Below are 24457 nucleotides of genomic sequence, written 5' to 3' on the forward strand. Positions count from 1 at the left end.
CTGGAAGAGAGTAAATAACACATGGTAGATGGGACCCAGGAAACAGTAATTACTGGCCTCACGGATAAGATGAAGGACAAATTGCGTGATTGCCTTTTTGAACACTGACACTGGCATCTGTTCGAGGTCCTGTATAGTATCCCATACATACTGTAGGGTACTCAATTTATCTCCACCGACCCAAAAATATGGCATTGGCAAGAAATATATCAGTGGCGCATGATACCAGCTCTGTTAACTAGTGCAGTGCTGGGTAAAAGCAAACAATATAGTTGTTTCTAGGTCCAGAAGTCATATCTGCAACCTCCCTATAGTCCCTAAGATTCCTTTTTGCTCCTGGCAAATGTTGCTATTTGTCCAAGGTCCACCTTTGAGAATCTTAGGCCAGTTATAAGAATGATTATTTATATATATATATATATATATATATATATATATATATATATAAAGCACTTTCAAAAGATGGTCAGCACTCCAGGTCTTTAAATTAACAATCTCAAATGTTTGAATAAAGAGAGATTGTTAATTTAAAGACCTGGAGTGCTGACCATTGTTTGAAAGTGCTTTATATGGAAACTGCTGGTTACTAGCACCAGGCTTGGGAAACTTGGAATGGTGTGCAATGTGAGTGAATGGATATATATGTATATATATATATATATATATATATATATATATATATGTATACATGAGTTGATGTTTTGGTTTAATTCTTATTAAATATGTACCTTGTGACCAAATTTAGAATTCTTTTTTTTTATGGTATTTGTTTGGAATACTATTATTTATCACAGTTTGATGAGTGATTACTCTACCCTCTCTATGATTGTTTTTTTTTTCTCTTTCTTCAACCAGAGTTGGATGCCCCCAAAAACCTGCGAGTGATCTCTCGATCCGCATCCACTTTGGAGTTGGAATGGGATAACAGTGAAGCTGAGGGGGAGGGATACCTGGTTGTTTACAGCACACTTGCCGGGGATCAGTACCATGAACTGAGAGTCCCAAGAAACAGCGGCCAAATGACAAAAGGCACACTGGCCAGTGAGTATATGCATTGTCCATAGCAGGTAACCAGTATTGATCTAGATCTCGATTATGTAAAATACCTGTTGGAAGGAGATGGATTATAGGAATTCTCGTTCATAAATACGTTTGTAGTCACAGGTTGCTTACACCAATATTAGTAATTATTAATGAACGATGTACAATTGGTACCTTAAGAGGTTGCTGCGGAAGGGGCAGCTGGGGCTCTGCCCTAGGCCAGACACAAGGCAGCACCACCATCTGCTTCTCCACAGACACTGTCCCTTCTTACCCTGAGCCTATTCAGTCTGGGCCAGAATAATATATTATATGTTAATAATATACAGTGCCGTCAGTGAGTTGAACCTCTCTTAGTGATTCAACTCCAAACTCCCACTAAGTATAAATGGCACTATTATGAAATAAAAATACAAAAATCTAATCCTATGATGACTATGTACGCAACGCGTAGTGACTGAGATTCACACATGGTTCATTCCCTAAAGTATTTTACAGTTATCATTTTCAAAAGCTTTTTCATCTCAGATAAAGAATCAGGCTAACATATGTAATTTATCTATCACGTAATGCCTACTAAAACTGCTCTCCAAAATAGCAATCTTCCGATGTCTAGTGCCCGCTCTCAGCTGGATATATTTTTACGTTTTCAATTGGGTTTAAGCTTTGGATATTGGGGTCAGCAGGCATAATTATTAAAAGTACTCATTCATGCTGTATTGTGCTTTAGTTCCACCCTGACCTGAAGTGGTGCTTATAATACTATCTTTTCAAAAGAATTAGTGATTCAGTGTTATGCATATAAAGATGGCAGATCCTGTAAGTGAGAAGGGACCATATCCAAAGATATTTCACTGTTTTATGAATGACCCTTCATTTTGTAAAATCCTACATTTGTTAGGGATTTTTTTCATGAGCAAGTAATGTTTAGAATCATGGAGAAGCAACCATCAGATCTTCACACTTCCACACCGCCACAGCCTTACCCCCTGCAGAGCCTTTCTTTATATCTACTACTTATTGACGACGATCAATAAATCTCACTGATTTAAATATAATTTATACAGGGCCACCTTAGCCAGGGCTGTCCACCTCACTGATTAAACTATACATTATAAAGTACCGGCTCAACCCTTCCCACAGGGAAACTTGCCAGGGACAGCCATTTGTAATGCATAGTGAATGCACCTTGCAAATTCTCATGCCAACTCTTGTTTTAGTAATTAAATGCAATTGATCTTTTGGTCTCATTGGAGATGGATGGTGACCTTGGTTTCATTTTAGTTAAATATCAGGTTTTAGAAATCTGTGGTAATAAAAAAGGCCAGACAGGTCAGCTCACTAAGGTCTGAGTTGTCAGTACTGTTGGAAGTTTACTGAATTAACTTAACTCAAAACCACTTGACAGCACCAAGTGACACATTGAGAGTCTTCTACCATGTTGGCTGTGGTTCACTGCTGTTGGGCAGTTGTTATTCAAGTCTGTCAAGCAAGCTATTGGTCAAGTTGTTTGTCATGTTGGGACAGTCCTATTGAGTTTAATAGTGTTGTGAGTCGATTTTTCCCCTATTCTCCTTTTTATTGATTAGGCAAGTTGATCAGTTTCAAAGGTCTCATTAAAGTTAGCCTGACCAACCCAGCTTGGCACAACACAGGCCTTTCTGAATAGACCCTACAGCCTGTTTGACTACTGAAAACATAGACCAGTTCATCTCTATTATTCCAGTTTTAATCGTGGTCAATGTACGTGTATAAATATGAACTGTTAATACGAACACTACTATTTAAATGTCTCCCGTATTCTGGTGAATGTGATGTATAGATAGATACAGTACTTGTTCTGTATTTTGAAAAAAACAAATGGTCATTTGGTAATATTTTTTATCACTTTGCTACCCAGTCTTGCTCTACTGATCTTACAATTGATATGAGGTCCCTGCCCAGAGAGCTAACATTTAGCTTCTCTGCTGAGCTTCAGTCTAGTAAAAAGGATACAATACTCCAAAACAAGGTCCCTGCTTGTATATCTTATGGTTACTCTATGTTCACTAATATGTGCAGCAGGGATTACATATTTTTACTGATATGCCATTGGTGATTTTAAGATGGCTCTGGCCAGAAACCTTGACAATGTTTATGTAGATCTTAATAGTTTGTATCCACATCAACGCTAGGAATCTGACCCCTCACCACGGGATTAACAGTCTTCATCGGGATGGTTATCCAGCCCTTGTATTACTGTGGATGCAGATACAATTACAACATGATAAATATAAGTATTTCTTTTAACCTGTACCTTGACAGGCGGATATGAAATGTTCTAGAAACCAACAAAAGCTAAATTATATTAAAAAAATATATATTTGAGCTGGGAAAAAAATCAATTGCATGAAGGAAAATTGATATATATGTGAGTACAGGTCAACGGGAGGCTAGCACTATGGAGTCCAAAAGAAGAAGATAGTGCCAGTGATTTCTATTACAAACGAGAAAAAGACTTTACAGAGAGATTGCTTATAGGAACCTCATATGTTTGTATGCTCCGGTGATCAGGAGAATGTCTTGCTATCAACAGTAATGGAAAAGACAAGTCGAAGTGGAGAGATAAGAAAGTCTTATTATACCTGTGATATATCCATGTACATATCATCAGAGATTAGTTTAACAAAGCTAATGGCAGGTCAGAGAGCAGCAAGCGAGGCTGAATATCTATCTTGGTGGAGGATTATGAAAGTGGGGATTCTTAAGAACTGCCTGCATGTGTATTACAAAGATTAACTGACCATCATCCCGCAAGTACACAGAATGATGACAGGTAATGTGCGGCTTTAAGGCAGTTTTTCTCTGCTGAAGATTTTTTTCTACTCTTAACCTATTTTACAGAACGGCAGATGCTCGCGTGCACAAAAATAGCTTTCCATATTCTTCTGTTATTTTGTTTTTCTAAAAAGGCTTCTTGATGTCATAATTTTCTAGGGGATTTCAATATAACAGAAGGGAAGTTCTGGCTTGCGTTGAATGAGTGTTCCGATGATACAACTGTGGGCATTCTAGCAATATCCCTGGAAACATGTAAAACTGCTTATGAATATTAAAATCCAATAACATCACTAAGAAAAGAATAATTGAAGGTGCAGCTGTAGTAAGACAAGATCTGCCAAGATCTAAAGAAGCATGAAATCTTGAACAATTCTCACAGTCAGTGGGATATCCTACTTGCCCTAAGGTGTCTTGGCTAAAGGAGGCCGCACCATAAACTTGGGGGCGATCACCCTATTGTGCAATTAGGCTTCTTGGTGCACCACTACATGATGGGTCTATTACAACGGAGATATCTCATCTATCTGACTGGCCCATTTATACTGTAGAAGCCTCCATAGCACACTTTACCTGACACCGCATGTCATAATAGGCTGGGAACCGGTATATGATGTCATATACCAACTCTCAGCAGCAAGGACAGCCATCACACACCAAGGCTAAATACACTGCGGATTGCAGTACCAAATGCATTCTATAAACACTTTTAAATTGTATTTAGTACCTGCTTTAGCATTTTCTGGTGTTTATTTTACTTACTTAACAATATGTTTTTCCAACCAACATTATATTTTAAAAACCTTGGAAATTATATTCTCAGTTAATGTATTTTAATGAGTGTCTTCACAAAACAAAAGGAACCTTTTAAAACGTAGACACAAAAAAAGCTTCTAATTGAACATTGTTTCTGCCAATTATAATTATTAGTATTATTATTTACCGATTTAAATAGTGCAATCATATTCCACAGTGCTGTACAATGGGTAGACAGGGCAAAACAAGTAGTAAATCACGTAATAATTTGGATTTACGGAAACTAACGTCGAGGAAAGCCCTTCTCAAAATAAGATTACAATCTAGAAGTTATTAAAAAAAAAACAACATTTTGTAGTCACAATTTTTTTTCAAAATTCTCTTTTTTTAATGTATTTATGGTAAACTGTCCTGCCAATATGAGATATGAAGTTGACTTTCAATAAATACACTGAACCAAATATTCTATTAACAATGCATTTATTAAAATATGTTTTTTACATCAGGGCAAGGTGCCTTAAAAATGTCTTTTTCACTGCAGAGCCCTGAGCTAATTCAGAGATTTGGAGGAACTCACCAATATATTTGACATGACTTACATTCGACTAGCGTCGGTTAGTCCTAAATCCTGTGATGGCCAATAGTCCCCGTAGAGAAATTTACCAGGATATAAGGTGGCTGTAATCTGGCAGTATAGTATATTACGGGGCAGCAGGTACTGTCAGACAGATTATATAGAGTATTATTGTATCTCGGACAGCCATGACTTGACTTGACAGTGTAATATTCTGGGGAATCTACAGGCCGATGTAAATTATCTTTATATTACAGCACCGTGATTCATACACCTTTGAGAGAGAAAGAGACAGACCAAAGTGTGCATGAAACCAGTCTATTTATCAAGCCTCACAATCGAGCACCTTGTTACCGGATCTACTGCACTATTCAGTCTTTAGTTTCAATTTTATTATTTTATCTTTTTTTTTTGTAATCAGTGGCAGAATTGTGGGATTTGTTAGACAAAAATATTTATTTTGAAATGTTCTGCGGGTTTTTTTTATGCAGTATTTCAGGAATCCTTTATATTAGCTGTTTCCATAGCATCTATATTTACAAAATTCTAAAGCCATTTGACGACAAAGGGGGAAAAGACTATTTTATTTTACTTTAGAATACGCATTGTGAGCCTCTAATGACGGTGGCAAATCATACATCTTTTCTGTGATTGTTACTGGTTGGTGATTAAGATTTTTTTTTATTCATGATTGCAACCGATTTGGTCACTTTCTTACATGGTGTCCAATAGTGTTGTGAAGGTTAATCTCCACGTCCCAGTGTTTCATGGTATATATATAAATACATATGTAAGTAAATATATTTAGTGCTAGTATAGGCAGCAATTATATAGGAAGCTCAAGTTAAAAAGGGAATGCATAGAATCCGGAGGAGAGAAGAGAGAGAGGGGAGATGTGAGTGGGTCTTGACTGGGATGCCGAGTAGGGCATTTTTGGAGTTTTGGGGGTGGAGTTTTTGGGAGGTTATTTATTGGCAGGTATCATTAGGTTAGGGACCCTCCCTATTGTTTGCGCTGTTGATTGGGCAGTTAATTTTGTCACAGTCGGGGGGGGCTTACCAGCCATCTAGGGGGTGTATGCTCTGGGGGAGAGCATTTGGTGGCATTTCCTTGCTGCTGGTTCTCGGAGCCTCGGGTCCGGGGTTGGGCATGCCGGTATGTCCTCCTCTGTGTTGGTGGTACCTGGATAGCCTTGTTTCTGGCTTTTATTATTTATTCATGTTAATTATTTGTTACTTACCTAGTTTTGGTTTAGGTTGCGTGGCAATGGCTTTGTTAAATAAATAAATCGGCTGTGGCCTTTCCAACCCCACTCTTGGTGTCGTGTTAATTAGTAGGTAATTAAACTGGTTGGGTGGGCCTGGCCCGGACTTCGAGGGTACATCAGTCAAGTCTCTGTCTCTACATCCATAAAAATGGGCAGAGTAGATGTATTAAAAAGTTCTTATCTGCCATCAAATGCTATGTTTGTATGAATACCACTTTTGTCATGTGATATTAAAACTCACTCCATCATGTGACGGGATTACAAATTTTTTATTTGGCTTTTCACGGGGGCAGAAATCACACTTCCTTACTTGCTTTTACCTCCTTCTCCTCTTTTCATGCTTTTATTTCTGTTTTTCACCTGCATGCAACTTTGCACATCCTCATTTATACTTTCATTTACTTATTCATTTCCTCACTTTATAAATTATAATAAATGCAAAATCTTACTTGTCGATGACATAGTAAATGTTGTACGTACTCCATTCTGTTTCACTATACTTCATGCTGCAGATACTACTTTTCTTTTTACACGATGGGAAAATGTTTTATTTTCACCTTTAAATCTTATAAAGTTTGCATTTTACATTTTTAAGTGCCGTGACCATTTGTTTATCCGTGTGAACCAATTGCCAGATATAATGGATTTTGAAAAGAAAGATAGAATTGAAGTAAAAGAAGCACCACGGAAAATCTGTCATTCCTCTCTAGTGCTAGTAGTTAGTGACACATATCTTTGAATGAGCCATATTAATGTGTCTGTCGAGGGTGTCACCATTCCTGTGTAATGTCCTAGGAAGCTTATCTTTAAAGGACGAGGCTGCCAAGAAATTGATTAAATTTTGATTAATACGTTCTCTATATTTAACATGTCGCTGAGAGAATGTTAAGACAAATTACAAGAGTTTAAGGTATTTAACGTTCTTGTTACAGTAGTAACATCATCAAATAGCAGATACGAGGTGCAATCTTTTTACCACTTTGTGGAAAGTCCCTTGGGCATCTAATCTCTTTTTTTTTCACTTTATTTTCAAGATTTGATCCCGGGAACAGAATATGGTATTGGAATATCTGCAGTCAGGGATAACCTGCAGAGTGCTCCAGCAACGATAAATGCTCGGACAGGTGAGTAATTCATTACTTTGTTTTTAGTGGATCAGGTCTTCTACAGAATATGCAGCTTCAACAAAAAAAACCACAATCCTGGTTATCCTAGCACCTGGACCCATATTGAACATATTAATCATGTCATATTTCAATGTCACTACAAGTGATCCTGACCTTAAATTATACATTATGATCAGTACTGCTGATTTGTAACTATATTGAGGCGAACAGATTAAAATTGAGTGTGTGACAATATTTTTTTACATTATGGTAGCGCTTCAGCTGTTCTGAAGATGCAGCATTATCAGTTTATAGCCAAAATCTTAAAAGAAAAGGAATGTTCATAGATGGCCATCACAAGAGGTGTGGGTTCACATGATCTACTGCCAGAGGAACACCAAAACTTAAAATAACCCTGATTGCACCATTCACTCACCTACTTTCCCAGATCTCATATCAAAGCTGCCTAATCAGACACCTTACCAAACCAAACATACAATGTGCAAAGACTGAGCACGGTCATTCAGTGCATCAGAGTTCTCCATCAAGACCATGTCAACTGCAACTTAAAACACTTCCAGTTCTAGGGCAATCAACCATTAGCTCCCGTCTTGGATATTGCATGTATCCAAATGTCCTTAAAATTATTTAGATATATATTAGTGTGTGATTCAGTGAATGAGCTCAAGCCGGTTCTGGGTTGATCAGCTACTTGGATGTACTGAATAAAAGTGACAGCTATAGGTCTCACGTTTTCCATGTGCATTCATAATGGAACTGAGATCTACCATAATCTCATTAAAATATAGCCTAAGGCTCTCATAGTCACCATACAGGGGTATCTTTAACTGCATATAAATATGCGAGATCTTGCATTGCAAACAGAGGTTTATTCCTAATACGCAGTGTCCTTCTCTAGATGCAGCTCTTGGTTCTTCTAGGCCAAAGGTTCCCAACATATTTCTTTATTTATGCAGCATGTGACAAAAATTTTTTAGGGTTTTCTTGAATCCCTAATATACAGCCATGAAAAGTAAGAAGTACATGGCACTATAAGAACTGACTATGTAAATATGGAAAGTATTTTACTCAAAAAAAAGGCATTATGCAGAAATTCACCTTGGGAGTCTGAGTTTGTGTGAGCCCTTTTAGTTTCAAGGTGTTAATGTTTCTTTAATCCCTTTGCAAACTATTTTCAATTATCGCTATTCTTCTAAAGCTATTTGTGTTTGCAGTCAGCGGTAAGGTGTTTTTGAAGTAAATTGAACATTTCATTATTTCTTATCATTAGTTTAATTGATGTTGTATCGCTGCTTCTGGTGAGGGCCCCCTGCATATAAATGAGTTGTCTATATGCAGAGCTAAATATTCTTAGGAAAGCGGCCAGCATTGATCACTTGGTATTCGGGCATCACCCTTGCTGTATTTGTGATTTAATAACGGGTTCATTAAAGGTTCTGCAAGTCATTCTCTTGCTGAGTACACAATTCAGAAGGCAGAATAAAAGTTCACAATGTATGAATGATCTATACAATAGGATGAGATGCATATAAAATGTAAAACTCCTTGGACAAATACTACTTAATTTCTTCCTTCTTCTGACATGAATTGGTTTGTCTCTCAGATAATCCAATCTACGTTTTGGCCCTTAGGCTATGGAAATGTCATTATCTCCCATGTTATCTGTCTGAAGGAGAAGTCCTGCCTATCTCATAACAGTCCAAAGTGTCTTCTTCTACAGCAATGTAGAATCCTTTTCTAATGCCATGTTTACTTAAGAAGGCTTGTTTTTTTCTGAGGTTCTTACTTATATAGTCTTATAGTGCTAAAGGAACCCTTCTCTAGTTCCCTATCGGTTCTACTAGCCTCTACAGCATCCACTTCAACATTATAAGTGCCAAACCAGCTCAGTTTTAAATTAGAATTGTATAGTCATGACAGTCTTATTCTGTAGAAACCCAAGAACACCACAATCCTCAGCATGCACGGTAACCTCTAAATAGGTTGACCGGAATACTTTTCTAGTCAATCAATAATAGTGGCAACCAAATGGTTATAGCAATGGCCCTTCCAAAAACCTAACCTACAAGGAAGGTGAAGATATTCTAACTTAATTATCCTATATTTAAGCAGGCATTTCATCTATGATATACCAATGAGAAAAGCAAAACTTGGGATGCTCGTATAATATTAAACCAGATCAGAATATGAGGAAGTCAGCTTCAGCCTGTTAACTTGGGTATTCCAACCAAAAAAGGTTTGGAAAAGTAATGGAACCACACTGTACGTGCAAAGCTGCATCTTGGAACATATAATATGAGGTGACTTAGACATCTTTAAACATCTGCAAACAACACTTTACACCTGAATGCACATTAATTAATTATTCCTGTTTGATATAGTACTGTCATAACTAGCAATAGCTGTTTTTAAGAAACATTGAGAAAATTTGAACAGTAAGTAGCCACTAACCCTCTGTTACAAATGGAATGTTGTAATGGTTGCTTTATGTCTTGCGCATCTTAAATAATGGGACCTTGCATGTACCAGACTGCAAATATCAAAAAGGGAAACCCCTCACAAAAGTGTAAGTGAGGCTACTTTTTCTTTTTAAAAAAAAGCTGTTTGATAATATTATTTAGATGCACAATAATGTCAGGCAGTCAGCTAGCTTTTTATATATTATAGCTTCTTTAATGATCATAGTTTTACTGCATATTCCTAAGTAAATACAAATACCTGTTTCTAGCTACCGGAAGATAGTGAAAAACATATCCAAGGCAAAAACCTTGAGAGGTTAAGGATCAAGTAACTGCATTTTTAACTAAATGTAATAATGATATGCAATTACCAAAAGACGCATACAGTACATATAATGATGAACAATGGAATGGTACAATCAACAGAAACATTTAGTTGCTATGGTGATTAGACCTCTTTCCCAATTTCACTCTGCTTTCAATAAGCAACATCATATCACCTTGCTAGAAAGTCCATGATCAAAGTGGTCGGGCTTCCGCTGATATAGCTGCTTTTTCATACAAGCACTGTAATTGTCATATTGCTCAAAATGCACTATTGGTGGCTTGTAGATATTTCCCATTGAAACCTGAAACTATGGCTAGGTGAGCCAGTGTTGGCATGAGGCCAACATTTGACGTGGGCCATCTCGACAAGAGGGGGCCAAGCTCTTTCTGTTGTATATAGTTTAGGTCCTTATGAGGACAGTATGAATGCTCAATTATGAGAACTTTTCATATGTTTTGGGTGACACCAACTTGACAAAGTCTGGTGTCTGCATCGTCACATGTCGCGCCACGGCCATATTGCACACCTTTTCTTGCGGCACTTCTCGCAAAAAAGTCAAAGGTATTTGGCTTCAGTTTCTTGTTTCTGCTGATTACTTTAGTTCTTTTTAGAGCAGGATTGCTTCAGAAATCATTAGTAAGTATGACCAGTGCTGAAATGGAACGCAAAAAAGTTTACAAATAAAAATGTCAACTAAGTGAATTTGGGACTAATAGTACTTTAAAGATTTTGATGATACCCTTACTTTGTTGGCGCAGTGAACAATGCTGTTTCTGATGAAATGTTCCTATTAAGAGATTTAAAAAATGCACAGGTATTAGATAGTTACATCAGATGTCTCTTCAAAGCCTTTCGAAAATCTCCCTTTAATCTGATATGATTATATCAGATGTCCCTTGTAGGTTACTTTTTGCTGCTTCAGTAAAAATGTCTAGACATTCCATTATTCTACTTAGCTCATTATTATAATAACAATATCATAATTTAATGTAGCCTCACTTCACCTCACTAAAACATTTGACCAGAAATTGGAAATCACTGGCGCAGTAGAGCTGTAACTCAAGCTGATTCTGTTAACATCCCAACCTCTTGAAGCTTAATACTCACCAAAGCCTTCAGCGCTTTCTAAGAGTTCCAGGTCACTTGTAAAGAACCATTTCGTCCTGGGAAAGTGCAGTAATGGGTAGCCTAAGATAATTTACCCTACACTATAGGAGGAGTTAAGTGCATGCTATCTGTCTCAAAACCTGCATGGGGGTTATAAAGTTTTGTGGGATATGCAGTGGTTTGTTGACATCTACCCCTGTTTTACTCCAAGCATACCCTGGGCACTTCGTGGCTTGCTCACATATCTCCCCAGTTGCTACGATTAATCCACAAATACCTATCTGAGCATAGGACAACTAACATCAATAGGTCAAGTTGAACATTTGGGTCTACAGTTTAGCCATATTTTCTGTACTGAGTTTCTTCATCATTAGTCAATGCTCTCCACTGTGTTAGAAACAATAATAAGAACTAGATTTTCTTTTCCTTTAGAGTTGGATAGCCCAAGTGATTTAATGGTAACAGGTTCCACTGACAAGACCATCTCCCTGGCATGGACAAAAGTCCACGGACCTATTGACCATTACCGTATCTCCTTCACTCCATCCTCTGGCATGGCTGCTGAGGTCACTGTCCCACACGATGCATCAAAGTATATTCTCACTGACTTGGATCCTGCGACTGAATACACCATCTCTATCACCGCAGAGAGAGGGAGGCAGCAGAGCAGGGAGATAACTGTGGATGCCTTTACTGGTAACATTTTATACACTTTGAAAGAAGCTCCATGTTCAGCTCCTTATTCTCCTTTATTATTCCCTATGCGTATGCATAAAGCTCTCACAATAGACCTTAATTCTCCCACCAAGAGCTGACATTATTCTACCAACTCCCACAATATTCTGTGGTTAGCGCACCAGAGATTTACTTTATAGCTGCCCTAGTGCTAAATAAATTAGGTAATAAATTTCACTTAAAGATTACTGCATATTTGTTCCAATAAATAAAAAAGCTAATTATTTATAGAAGTCTATTCTTTATATTGTGACAATGGCCACATTTGTGCCCTACTCTATTAATTAATTATCGCTTGTCCATGTGAAAGCAATGTTTTAGGCTTAAATTGTTTAGGCAACTGCAGACAATATGTAAATGGTGCATGCAAATGCAGAAAACTCCTCATACTCTTCTTCTTTAACTCCTTCTCTCTCTCTCTCTCTCTCTTCTTCCAGCAGAAGCTGTACAAGTTAATACAGTGCCTGAATTTAAAGGTGCTGTTCCACCTATTCTGTTAAACTTAACGCTTTGAGAACTAAATGTAGCATTGGAAATATTGTCTCTAGTACTCTTTAATGTCCAATGCTTTGTTGAAATAATACTTTAATTATATGAAATGATAACGTTTGCTGGGAATGCTCATTAGTCTTATAATACAGAACCATGCACTGAAAGGTTGTTTCCAGAAAGGAGTAAATGACAGGTCTAATACGATGCATTTGCGTAACACTTTTTAGGTATGCATGGCATTTTCTAGAACATAGAATAGGAACAAAGGTCAAGTAACTTTTCGCAGCATGGAAAAAATCAGATAACATGTTGGGTAACTTGGGTTGAAATTCTGACCAATTCACATCCAGCAGCTAGTCAATTGGTTATAATTCATCTACGGTTTGGTAGAACAATTGGCAGCCAAATTAACTAAATTATTTATACATCAACCTATTTACCAAAATCTGTTATTGTTATAATCAACAATGAACTGAAAACGTAAAATCGTGTTGCCAAGTTTACCTGTATTAGGATTATCAACACTGTTATTTGCGAGTATGTCTTATTTAGTAGGCCAATGGACTTTTCACTTTGACTAATAACTAAATCGTAATTTCACCCCAAAAAACTATTGATTTGTATATTATTATTACTATTATCCTTAATATTGATTTATATAGCACCATTATATTCCACAGTGCTGTAGAAATAGAGAGAAATTTGCCCATCACTCAGTTGATCCTCTTTATAATGAGTCATTAAAAATATTAAATATTCCTGTTTGTATCCAGATTAAACTTGACAGTGTTAACGTTTACTTGTATTCTGCAGGTTTTCGTCCAATCACACAGCTTCATTTCTCAGCTGTCACAGCATTTAGTGCAAATGTGTCATGGAAAGATCATTCCCCGCAAGCTGATGAATATATCCTAACCTACACCCCCATTGGAGGCAAAGAACCAATTCAGATTTCACTGGACTCTTCAGTAAGACAGATCACCCTCTCAAACCTGCAGCCTAGCACCGAGTACTTGGTTACCCTGCTACCTGTCCATGGGGCCATTAGAGGAGAGCTGGTCGAGGGTACCGTCACTACAGGTAGGTGATAAGAGCCCAGAGGAAACTTTAGGTTTTTAGAGGCCCAAACATTTAATAAAAATAGTATAATGATGTATTATTATTCTTGTATAGGTCTCTTGCCTCCTTCTGATGGGGGCCATACAAGTTAACTAGGACCTTAACCAAGCGGTTATGATGTTGCATGAATCTTGAGGATTAATTCCTTCAAGGAATCATTATTTATTTATTAGTTCCTCTTTTTTGTCATGTCTACCCTTGTCTTCCACAGGTGTAGCTCCCCCAATGGACGTAAGGGTGGTAAATGTTACTGAAGATTCTCTGACGGTGGTATGGCGACCACCCCCTTCCTCTTTCCATCATTACCGGCTCTCCTACCAATGCGCAAAAGGTAATATGGGCTTCAGCTACCAAAACATACACTTTGATGTACCATCCTTTTTTTGATCTTCTTTGTATTTAATGTAGGGAGGATGGACAGTGTGGTGATTGGAAGTGATATTACTCAGTACACCTTGATAAGTCTTCTGCCAACCATGGAATACAGAATTAGCCTGAGCAGCGTTTGGGGGCGAGAAGAGAGCGAAAGAGTCAACGTTGTTGCTGTGACAGGTCAGTAAAAATTGAAATTTACAGTCTCTTAAATCACTTGTCAAGAATAACCTAACAGATCAATACTTTGAGATATATATATGCTTTTATATAGATAGAAATCCCCAATAGTCTGACTGATTTCTTTGAGTTTAAGATATGGTATTTGAAGAGAATTATTACAGTTAAAAACACCAATTTCAAAATGTCATGATGGTTTTTTTTTTAATCACAGCACAACTCTTTTAGATTTTCCACAGCTCAAAATGCAGGCTCAATAATAGGAAGTTTTGTTGATTGCTACAGTGTCTCATGATGAAAATGAAGACGCAACAACCATATACCTTCTCTTTAGATGTTTTTCTTCCTTACCTGTCAAGCCTTAATAGCTGTGCTGTATTTATCTAAATGCATTAATTAAATATTATGCTTACGTATAAATCATTTGTAAGCTTGTGGAGGGTAAAATTCCATCTTTTCTTGAGCGTGGGCTCAAGCACTGTTTGTCTGCATTCACGGTTAAGTATCATTTTTTTAATGGAAGACGTCTTACAACACACTAATGAAATAGATAGAGGTAAGAGGCTGCACAATCCTACCCACACCGTTCCAGATATCCATTAACTGTCCTTGGATCCGGCACAATTCATCATCTTGGGTTCACTTGTCTTTTGACTTTCTTTATTTTGCAGCCTTGGACCCTCCACTTGGCCTAAGGGCCAGTAACATCACCGCAAGTGAAGCCGCACTGCAATGGGAGCCTCCGAACACAGACGTGGAGAGCTATATTATTACACTGACGCACCACAAAGGTTAGAAAGGTCACACAGGCACCATATATTCACACGCAGTAATTTAATAGCAAACCACAGAGGACAGGTGGGGTGAAACCGCATTATGAGTGGTACACTCTCTGCCGTGAAGAGGAGGAGGGAAATGAGGCAGAAGTCTACCCCATCATGCACTTAAAAAGACATTTTGAGAAGTACACTGTGCCTTTAAACCCAGTGTAACATAGTTAGAACGGAATATAAGCTAATATAAAATAACTGTATATCTAAGCCATATGATAATACCAGATAATACAGCAGAACTGTCCCTATTGCTGCTGAGCATCTTGAGAGTCGCCTTCTCCAGAGAAACAGTAAATTAACGGGGAACTTCTGGTCGGCTCCCCCCAGTGTAATATGTTTTAAACGTTGCTAAAAAAAACAACAATTCTCATAAATGTACAGACATGCCAATAGGTGTACACAGCAGGAGAAACGTGTTTTTATGTATCTTTCTGAGATACGTTGCTTGATCAGTTATTGACTCTGGCAACTAAATAGAATTCATGCTGACAGCTATGCCTGCCCAATTTGCACATTTGCGAGACATTTCCTTCACAGTCCAATCCTTTTGTAAAAATTTAACCAGTGACAAATATTGTTTTTGGTCATCTAAATACAAATATGAGATGTAATAGGCACAACAGTTTGCGAAGGACCAGAATAAGGAGGAATTTTCTGTTATAGGCAAATTCGGACAATACCATAAAAGTAGTAGTTAAATCTCAGCCCCGACGGTGGTGGTCTTTTACAAATCAGTATAGGGATACAACAGATTAGACAGGAAAGGATCCTCACTGGTATTGAGTAATTATGGGCCAAAGTTCTAAACATGAAGCATTTAAAAGGAACATTCCATTGTGTTCCATAATGACCTCTCAATATTTTAACATTTGCACTAAAATCGTTTTTTAATACTATAGCCCCCTGTCTTCTGTACAGTATACAGACCCAACCAGAAGCATGTAAAAAAAACAAAACTTAATTTACTCAAGTGTATGAAACATAACGTTCCCTCACATGCCACACACTTACACTTTCTACCACTATGTGCCTAATTTGTTTGTAGATTTTTATTGCCTCTACAGATATTAATAATATATAAGCACCTTTTCTAAAACCTAGATGTTGGGTTTTTTGGACAGTTTCGGGAGAGACGATCCTGGTTGATGGGCACAGTCATGAGTTTCAGCTCAGTAACCTCCTGCCTCAAACCAGTTATTCAGTTCAACTAAGTGCCAGTGTGGGGCCCCAAAGCAGCCGAAGCATTGATGTCAGCTTCATCACACGTATGTAAAAATATGATCCAGCATGTTTGAAAGAGTACACGTAGAGAAAATATTTATGCCACAGTTACCGGTTCTGATAAGGACGCAGCTAATCATCTGCAATCACAAGCTGACGTCCAGCACAGGGGGAAAGCTGCAGATTTAAGTAAATACATTAAGACTTTAATTTACCCTATGGATTTTGGGCTAAACTTTCAAATACTCCCATTCTTATAATTTATTTCTTACTTTTCAGTTTCTGTCTACTGGTACGTGAGGACCACGTCTCAGATTTCTGCTTCTGCTTAATATACTATAGGTTATTTATTGTATAATACTTTTTTGGTAAAATGTTTTTAATTTATAATTTTGTTGCACAGACCATATTGGCAAACGTATTCACTTAATTTAAGAACCAATGCTAGGCACTGATTTCAAGTTAAACCATGGTAGAAGAAATAGTATAAAATGTTGGAAAGAGGGTTTTTCTATTTATTTTTGCAATAGCTTTCCGCTCACATTGTGATTTTTTTTTATAAATGAGAAATATTTAAAGGTTTGTACCGGTAGACATGGTTTTTTTTTTTTGTTTTTTATTAATAATAGGCTAAGACCAAACATTGTCAGATTGGTTTATTCCTGTGATTATACTAAATACATAATAAATAAAAACTATTGTGCTGATTCTCAGCAAGGCTTCCATTTATGATGGAAAAAATGTCCGTGGAAAAGCATATTCAAAATGCTAACATAAATAATGAAAAAATTAAGCACTAAACTCATAATAAAAAATAACCTTCAATCGTCCTGGCACAATAAAAAGGCAGGTTTAATAAAGATCGAAAATATTCTCTTCCCAACGCAGTTTTAGGTTGCTTGGTAGTGAGGTTTTTTCTCGCTTTTGTTCTTGTTATACACATTTAACAACGTACCTTCCTGGATCATTTTGATGCTTTGTGTTTTAACGTTCATCTATTAAATATATCAGTGTAAGGGAGACGTGCAATTATTTAATATGAGTTAACTGACTATATAGTACACAATATTTTAAAATCCTTATAGGCAGTCTAAACATTATAATAAAGAAAATTAAATTCTTTGTAAAGATAACAATTATGGGATTTCAGTAAAAAAAAAATGTGTACGTTGCCAGCTTACTTACCATGGGCGCATACAGCTTCTCACGACACTCGGACGCCATTGTGCTCCAGGTACCATATTTATATACAAAAGATTAGAGAAGTGGATGTTGTAATATATGACACACTAGTGAGGCACCAAAAAAAACAGCTGAGCTGAGCAGAGTGCGTGAGGGCGTGCGTGAGGGCGTGCGTGAGGGCGTGCGTGAGGGCGTGAGGGCGTGAGGGCGTGAGGGCGTGCGGGCGTGAGGGCGTGCGGGCGTGAGGGCGGGTGGGCATTCTTAGAGGTGAGTCTATGGTTAATGGCACCAGGAAAAGGCGATAGTTTTTGTGTGTGTGTATATATATATATATATATATATATATATATATATATATATTAGAAACATTATTAAACACTCATCTACAGACACCAGACAAGTCATGAGGCTTGTTTTTCCCTCAGAAATCTCATGGTGCTGCCACAACCACAGGGGATTCTGGGTAGGTGCATGCAAATTAGGTCAACAATTATCACCTTTTGCCTCTATATCCACTTTATACATGGATCCCTTGAAATTGCCCGCTGTACAAGACATCCTTTAGACAAAACTCGGGAAGAGGTGCCGTAGCCAGTATTTGAGCTTATTTGCATGTGCCTACCCAGAATCCCTTGTGGTTGTGGTAGCACCATGAGATTTCTGAGGGATGTTATGTTATGTTGTGTTGTGTTGTGTTGTGTTATGTGTTATGTGTTATGTGTTATGTTATGTGTTATGTTGTGTTATGTTATGTGTTATGTTATGTGTTATGTTATGTGTTATGTTATGTTTATTTGTTTATGTTATGTTATGTTTATTTGTTTATGTTATGTTTATTTGTTTATGTTATGTTATGTTTATGTTTATATCATCTTTTTTGGCTAAGATCAAGTGAGTACCTATGAGAGAGGGAAAGCTTCGTCCTCTGGCCTTAGGGCTGGGAATGTATAAAGCCCTGAGGTTGTCTTTAGGTCCCCAGTTCCTGGTCTAGGACTGGGTGCTGTACACTGGGTGTAAGTGTGAGGTTAAGCACACTGTACCATTTCATGTGTCACATGCTGGTAAGCAGCTTCAGCACCTCAGGTTCCTACATGCACTTTTTATTTTTGTATGCACTAATCCCAGCCTTTTTTTATCATACCAGCTAGTAAGGCTGGGGCTTTCACTGGGAGCTTTTTTTGTATATAGTTTTGTGACATGATTACACTGTTTTTTCCACAGCGCACGTGTGGTTTTACTTTTTTGATGCAAACAGATTATGGACACGGCACTGAAAAACCACGGTAGAGCCGGGTCCCCCAAAGGTCTGGCTTTTCTGGTTAGGAGGGGCGTTAGGTAGCTCTTCTGAGCAGCCTCCAAATGACAATTTCAGTGGCCCCAACCCTTGCGGGAAGGGGACAAGAAGATCCAGTTCTCCTGCAGGCCTTATGGCCGGGGAGAGAAGGGGCCACATACCCTTCAGGAGAGCGACAAAGAAAACAAAGAAGGGGACCTGGTGTCCACTTTGGCACCGGCACTTTTTTCTGTTTTTTTTACAATGAAAATTAAGGACGTAACAGCTGTCTATGAGTGGTGATCTGGCTATTGCATCTCTTCCCTAGATTTGTCTAAAGGCTCTCTTGTACAGCGGGCAATTACTTTCAAGGGTTCCATGAATAAAGTTGATATAGAGGTAGAACGTGATTATTGTTGACCTTATTTGCATGTGCCTACCCAGAATCCCTTGTGGTTGTGGCAGGGAAAAACAAGCCTTCTGGCTTGTCTGGTGTCTGTAGATGAGTGTTTAATAATGCTTCTACTGCCTCCTTAATTTTAAGTAGAAAGGTTTTCCATCGCCTTTACCCACCATAACTTATATAATGATCATTCATCCACAAAGCTATATCTTTGGAATTTGTAGGAATAGTTCATGTTGCTGCTTTTATGTTATAGCTTCTGGCTCCATCTAGGAACCAAATACGATTACTTCTTATTTTAGGATTTTTAATACATATTATTACTACCAGATCATTCGTACATGGTTAAACAAGCAAGGGTCAAAATCAAGGCGACAAGAGTTAGAACCAAGCCCATGAATCTCACTGTGGCCAAGGCACAAAACTATTGAGCATTGACTTGACAGGGAATTGAGGCTCTTTATAGTGCTGTTGGGGTCAAAATGAGGTGACTCCTCCACTGACCTGAGAGATTCTGCCAGGTAGGGGGTGGATACTAGGAAAAAATACAAAAACTAAGTTATGTGCTAGTGAAAAGGTGTTAGAGTGAATGTGTGTGTGTTAGTCTGTGCATGTGTTTTAATTAGAGGGGAGTCACAAAATACCGCACCCAGGCCCTATGAAACTCCAGACTCACCCCTGATGGTACCCTTTTAATGTTGCCATTAGACATGTAGGTCATCATACCACCATTCAATGATAGAGTCCTTTAATAAGAACAAAGCATATTTCTAAGCATAATTTACTTGTTGTTTCTTATGGTTTGCAACTATTAGTCAGCCTTAATGTGCAAGTAGAATAAAGAGGCACATTCTTTGCTCAGCATTGTTACCGCTTGTGCGAAATGTTTATTTATTTATTTTATTTGTTCATAGTAATAATTAAAGGTCTTATATAGCTGTTTGAGTGAGTCAAAAATAAGCATCCATACTTGTGTGAGTTCTCCTTTTTATCTCGGGCCCCAGGAGTGTCTTTTTGTGATTTGCAGATGGTCTGTGACAATCTCTGAACCCTGGGCTTTTTACAAGCTGTTGAGATATGCGAGCCCCAAAGGCAAGAGGAACTGCAGGAGTTCATCATTGTTACAAACCTGTCAGTCTTTAAAGGCATGGTAGCTAAACTGCACCATCTGCTGGCTGCTGAGACTGTTCACTTGACAGTTCTCAATTTGGCAAAGAATGGGCATAATTAAACGTACAATCTGAGTTGATAAATATCTCCTAGCATAGTTGTTGACGAGCCAAATATTTTTTTTTCTTATTGCTAGGGGGAGGACGTGCTTGGAGCTAGAGCACACTACACTACCAAAATAATGTCTTAACTATTTGAGGGGTTAGTAGAAGCATTATTAAACACTCATCTACAGACACCCAAGCCAGAAGGCTTGTTTTTCCCTCAGAAATTTCATGGTGCTGCCACAACCACAAGGGATTCTGGGTAGGCATATGCAAATAAGGTCAACAATTATCACCTTTTGCCGCTATATCCACTTTAAACATGGATCCCGTGAAAGTAATTGGCTGCTGTACAAGACAGCCTTTAGACAAAACTCGGTTAAGAGGTACAGTAGCCAGATCACCACTAATTTTTTTTTTTGGAAGCCCCGAGGTTCGTGCTTCGTTGTGAAAAAAAAACAGAAAAAAGTGCCAGTGCCAAAGTGCCAGAAGGCCACAGTGGACACCAGGTCACTTCTTCGTTTTCTTCTGGGGTCGCACTTCCAAAGGATATGCGACCCCTTCCTTCCCTCCCCGGCCATAAGGCCAGCAGGAGGGCAGGATCTTCTTGGCCCCTTCCCGCAGGAGGAGGAGGAGGAGGGGGGGCTGCTCAGAAGAGCTACCTAACTCCCCTCCTCACCAGAAAAGCCAGACCTTTAGGGGACCAGGGTCCACTTTGGTTTTTCAGTGTTTCTGTCTGTCCATCAAAATCGATAAAAAAATACATCAAACAGTAAAAAAAACACATGCGCTGTGGAAAAAAAACAGTGCAATCATGTGACAAAACCATACACAAAACGCTCCCAGTGGAAGCCCCAGCCTTACCGGTTGGTATTATAAAAAATTATCCATATGCACTGCACACTGAGCCAGAAGGCTGGGGGCTAGTGCACAGAAAAATAAAATATGCTTGTAGGGATCCAAGGTGCTTACCAGCATGTGACAGGTGAAAGGGTACAGTGTACTTAACCTCTCACTTACACTCAGTGCAGAGCACCCAGTCCTGGCCCAAGGACAGGAGAACTAAAAACAGCCTTGGGGATTCATGCATTCCCAGCCCTAATACCAGAGGCTCAAGCTTTCCCTCTCTCACAGGCACTCACTTGAGCTTAGTTAAAAAGCCAAGCAGTCAGATCACCACTCACTGACAGCTGTTTTGCCCTTAACAGGACTCATCAGCATGAGGTTGTAATACTAGAGGCTTGGGGTAGCCAAGAAATACTATTACATAAGTTATGGTGGGTAAAGGTGATGGAAAACCCTTCCACTAAAATTAAGGGGGTAGTAGAGGCAATATTAAACACTTATCTACAGACACCAGACAAGTCAGAAGGCTTGTTTTTCCCTCAGAAATCTCATGGTGCTGCCACAACCACAAGGGATTCTGGGTAGGCACATGCAAATAAGGTAAACAATTATCACCTTTTACCTCTATATCCACTTTATACATGGATCCCTTGAGAGTAATTGCCCGCTGTACAGGACAGCCTTTGATAAAACTCGGGTAAGAGGTGCAATAGCCAGATCATCACTCATGGACAGCTGTTTCATCCTTAACGGGACTCGTCACCATGAGGTTGTGATATTGGCTTAATACTTGAGGCTTGGGGTAGCCAAGAAATACCAAGTATTTGGCTTGGCTGACTTGAAATAAGTGAATGTTTCTGAATTATCACCCTGTAAAGGGGAGGGGGGCACTTCACTAACCAGACTGTCCAATAATAAGCCCTACCTTTTTGCATCCCAAAAAGCTGTGCTATACCTGTTATGGTACATAAAGAGTTAAACACGTGGGCTTGACTTGATTTAGATCAGTTGTATTCTCATCAGATTTCATTCTTTAAAAAGGATAGCTTACACCTACTTGCGCTGCTGCATAGAATACATAAAATGGCAAAGGAAGCCAACGTGTACGAGAGAATAATTAGGACAACGTCTTTTTAGCATCTTTGTGAGACTGCAGAATGCTGTGATTAGCCAGGTAGCCTGTCCACACCATTCCACGGCCCAAAATGACCTGTCCTTTGTGTATTTCGAAATGACTGTCTCTAAATGTTACCTCTTAACCTTTTGGGGTCTCTGCTTTTTTAGCATATGTGGTCTAAAATACCCCAATATTTATCAAAAACCACCCTAGTTTTATTTTTGGAGCTCTCATAAACCAACATTAGTTACAGTTTAGAACCTGACAAAGATTATTTGCAACAGTAAATAATGCTTACAATTAGCAATATAAAAACAGAGTGAAATATTACATATAATAATAGTTAATAAAAAGCAAGATGGAATAACAACACCTACTACAGATGCAAGGATTAGCTCATTTCATTTCAGCCCCCAAACAAAAGTAATTAGATAGTAGATCACTTTTTTATTACATAGTTCCCATGTTCTTGCTCCAGATTTAATTCCCACTTTTTATTGAATAGGAAATGGTGAAGAACTCCAGTTAATTCTTTGTAGCCATTCCGTGGCGTGTGGAGAAGTAGTTCTGTATCACTGCTGCATAATGCAAAGTTTTTAGTAGCCATTGGAAACATAGATCTATCATAAATTATAATGCGACTTAATGGACCAAGATGAAAATGTTCTATTATACAAGTAACAATGTATATGGTACACAAAGCAATGTGTCCTTTGATAATTTATACACTTTACATTTCATTCTATATAGCTTTTTAACCCTCTTGGGAGATGAGTAGCTTTACAATGCGTGGTCGATATCTCTTGGAAGTCAAAAGTAAAAGGAATGGAAGATTATTAATTCCCCTACAGTCCATTGGATTAATAGTATGGGAAATCAGGTAGTGAACATTTGGTTTTTAATCAGTTAATTCATTTTCAATGAGGCACAAAAATGGGGAAATTGTGCAATTTACCATCAAGGATATTTCAAGCAACACTTCAAGAAATACAATAATGACCTTAATTAGGACTCTATCATTAAGCACTAGTTTAATGGTGAGATACTAAACATAGAAACTTGCAAAGTCTCCTTCCCTGTAACTTAGTGTGAAATCAATGCAGAGTTCATATCCCATTCCAAATTGCTGCTGGCGATCAATGAAAAAATCCAATGTACACTATCACCTTATTAGACATCAGCTACAGCACAGTTAGCAAATATTAAAGCCCATATTTTTAGCTTTCTATAGCCAGATTCTACTTGCAGCTTTTTTATTCTTTTCATATGAAATTAGTTTTGTTTTTTCTTACTTATATTAATGGTCTTGGGGGCACTTGAAGTGGTGGTCAGCCCCTGCCTTAGAACCCACCTCTGATGATATAATCATTGTCTGGGTAGTTTGTAGCCCACGGGGATCAAAAGTGCCTGAGGGCTCTTAGGCTATATATATGTGCTTTACAAAAATACTTGCTGTACACGTGGAGACTCAGTAGACCATGTTTATAAATCGCAAAAACTATTCCTAGGTGACTGATCCACTTTTAGAACTTTGACCCAGAACTGTTGTTTTTTTTAAAATATCTACCTAATTTTAAGTTACTTTTAAATCTACATAAAACTGAGTTTCTCTAAAATGGGATAAACCTTGAGTGTCTACTCCAAAGCCCTTCAGTTCTCTTTAGTTAGACAACCATATTTATTGACTTCTTGAAACTCTTTTACATCCTTGCAGTTTTGGATCCTCCAGAGAACCTTACAGCTACAGAGATAACACGGACCAGCGCTCTAATATCATGGCAACCATCCAGTTCTACTATTGAAAATTATGTACTGACATACAAACCCACTAATGGGACTCGAAAGGTGAGGCAAGAAAACATTTGGCATTTTGCTGTCTAAATGATGTCATTGAAACAGTCAGACTGCTTTTCTAGCTATGTCTTTGGGGCTTTTTTTCCTGCCAAGTTTGTTGGATGGTCCTGAGACAACCTGCATAAACGTAAGTACTTGAA

General features: G+C 38.2%; 1 protein-coding gene across 1 annotated transcript in view; it reads left to right on the forward strand.

Annotated features, from left to right (window-relative positions):
- The window catches only part of LOC149288431 (tenascin-R-like), a 50269-nt gene that overhangs the window by 20344 nt on the left and 5468 nt on the right, over positions 1-24457 (forward strand). The window contains exons 7-15 of the mRNA XM_089491718.1: positions 856-1041; positions 7490-7579; positions 11909-12172; positions 13517-13783; positions 14034-14153; positions 14231-14374; positions 15046-15165; positions 16329-16472; positions 24178-24308. Of these exons, the coding sequence (XP_089347844.1) occupies positions 856-1041; positions 7490-7579; positions 11909-12172; positions 13517-13783; positions 14034-14153; positions 14231-14374; positions 15046-15165; positions 16329-16472; positions 24178-24308 (1466 nt within the window). The remainder of the gene's footprint in view (positions 1-855; positions 1042-7489; positions 7580-11908; positions 12173-13516; positions 13784-14033; positions 14154-14230; positions 14375-15045; positions 15166-16328; positions 16473-24177; positions 24309-24457) is intronic.

This window comes from Sceloporus occidentalis, unplaced genomic scaffold (assembly GCF_023333645.1).
Source record: "Sceloporus occidentalis isolate IW3139 unplaced genomic scaffold, rSceOcc1.0.p SCAF_51, whole genome shotgun sequence".
In the NCBI taxonomy this organism is placed as follows: Eukaryota; Metazoa; Chordata; class Lepidosauria; order Squamata; family Phrynosomatidae; genus Sceloporus; species Sceloporus occidentalis.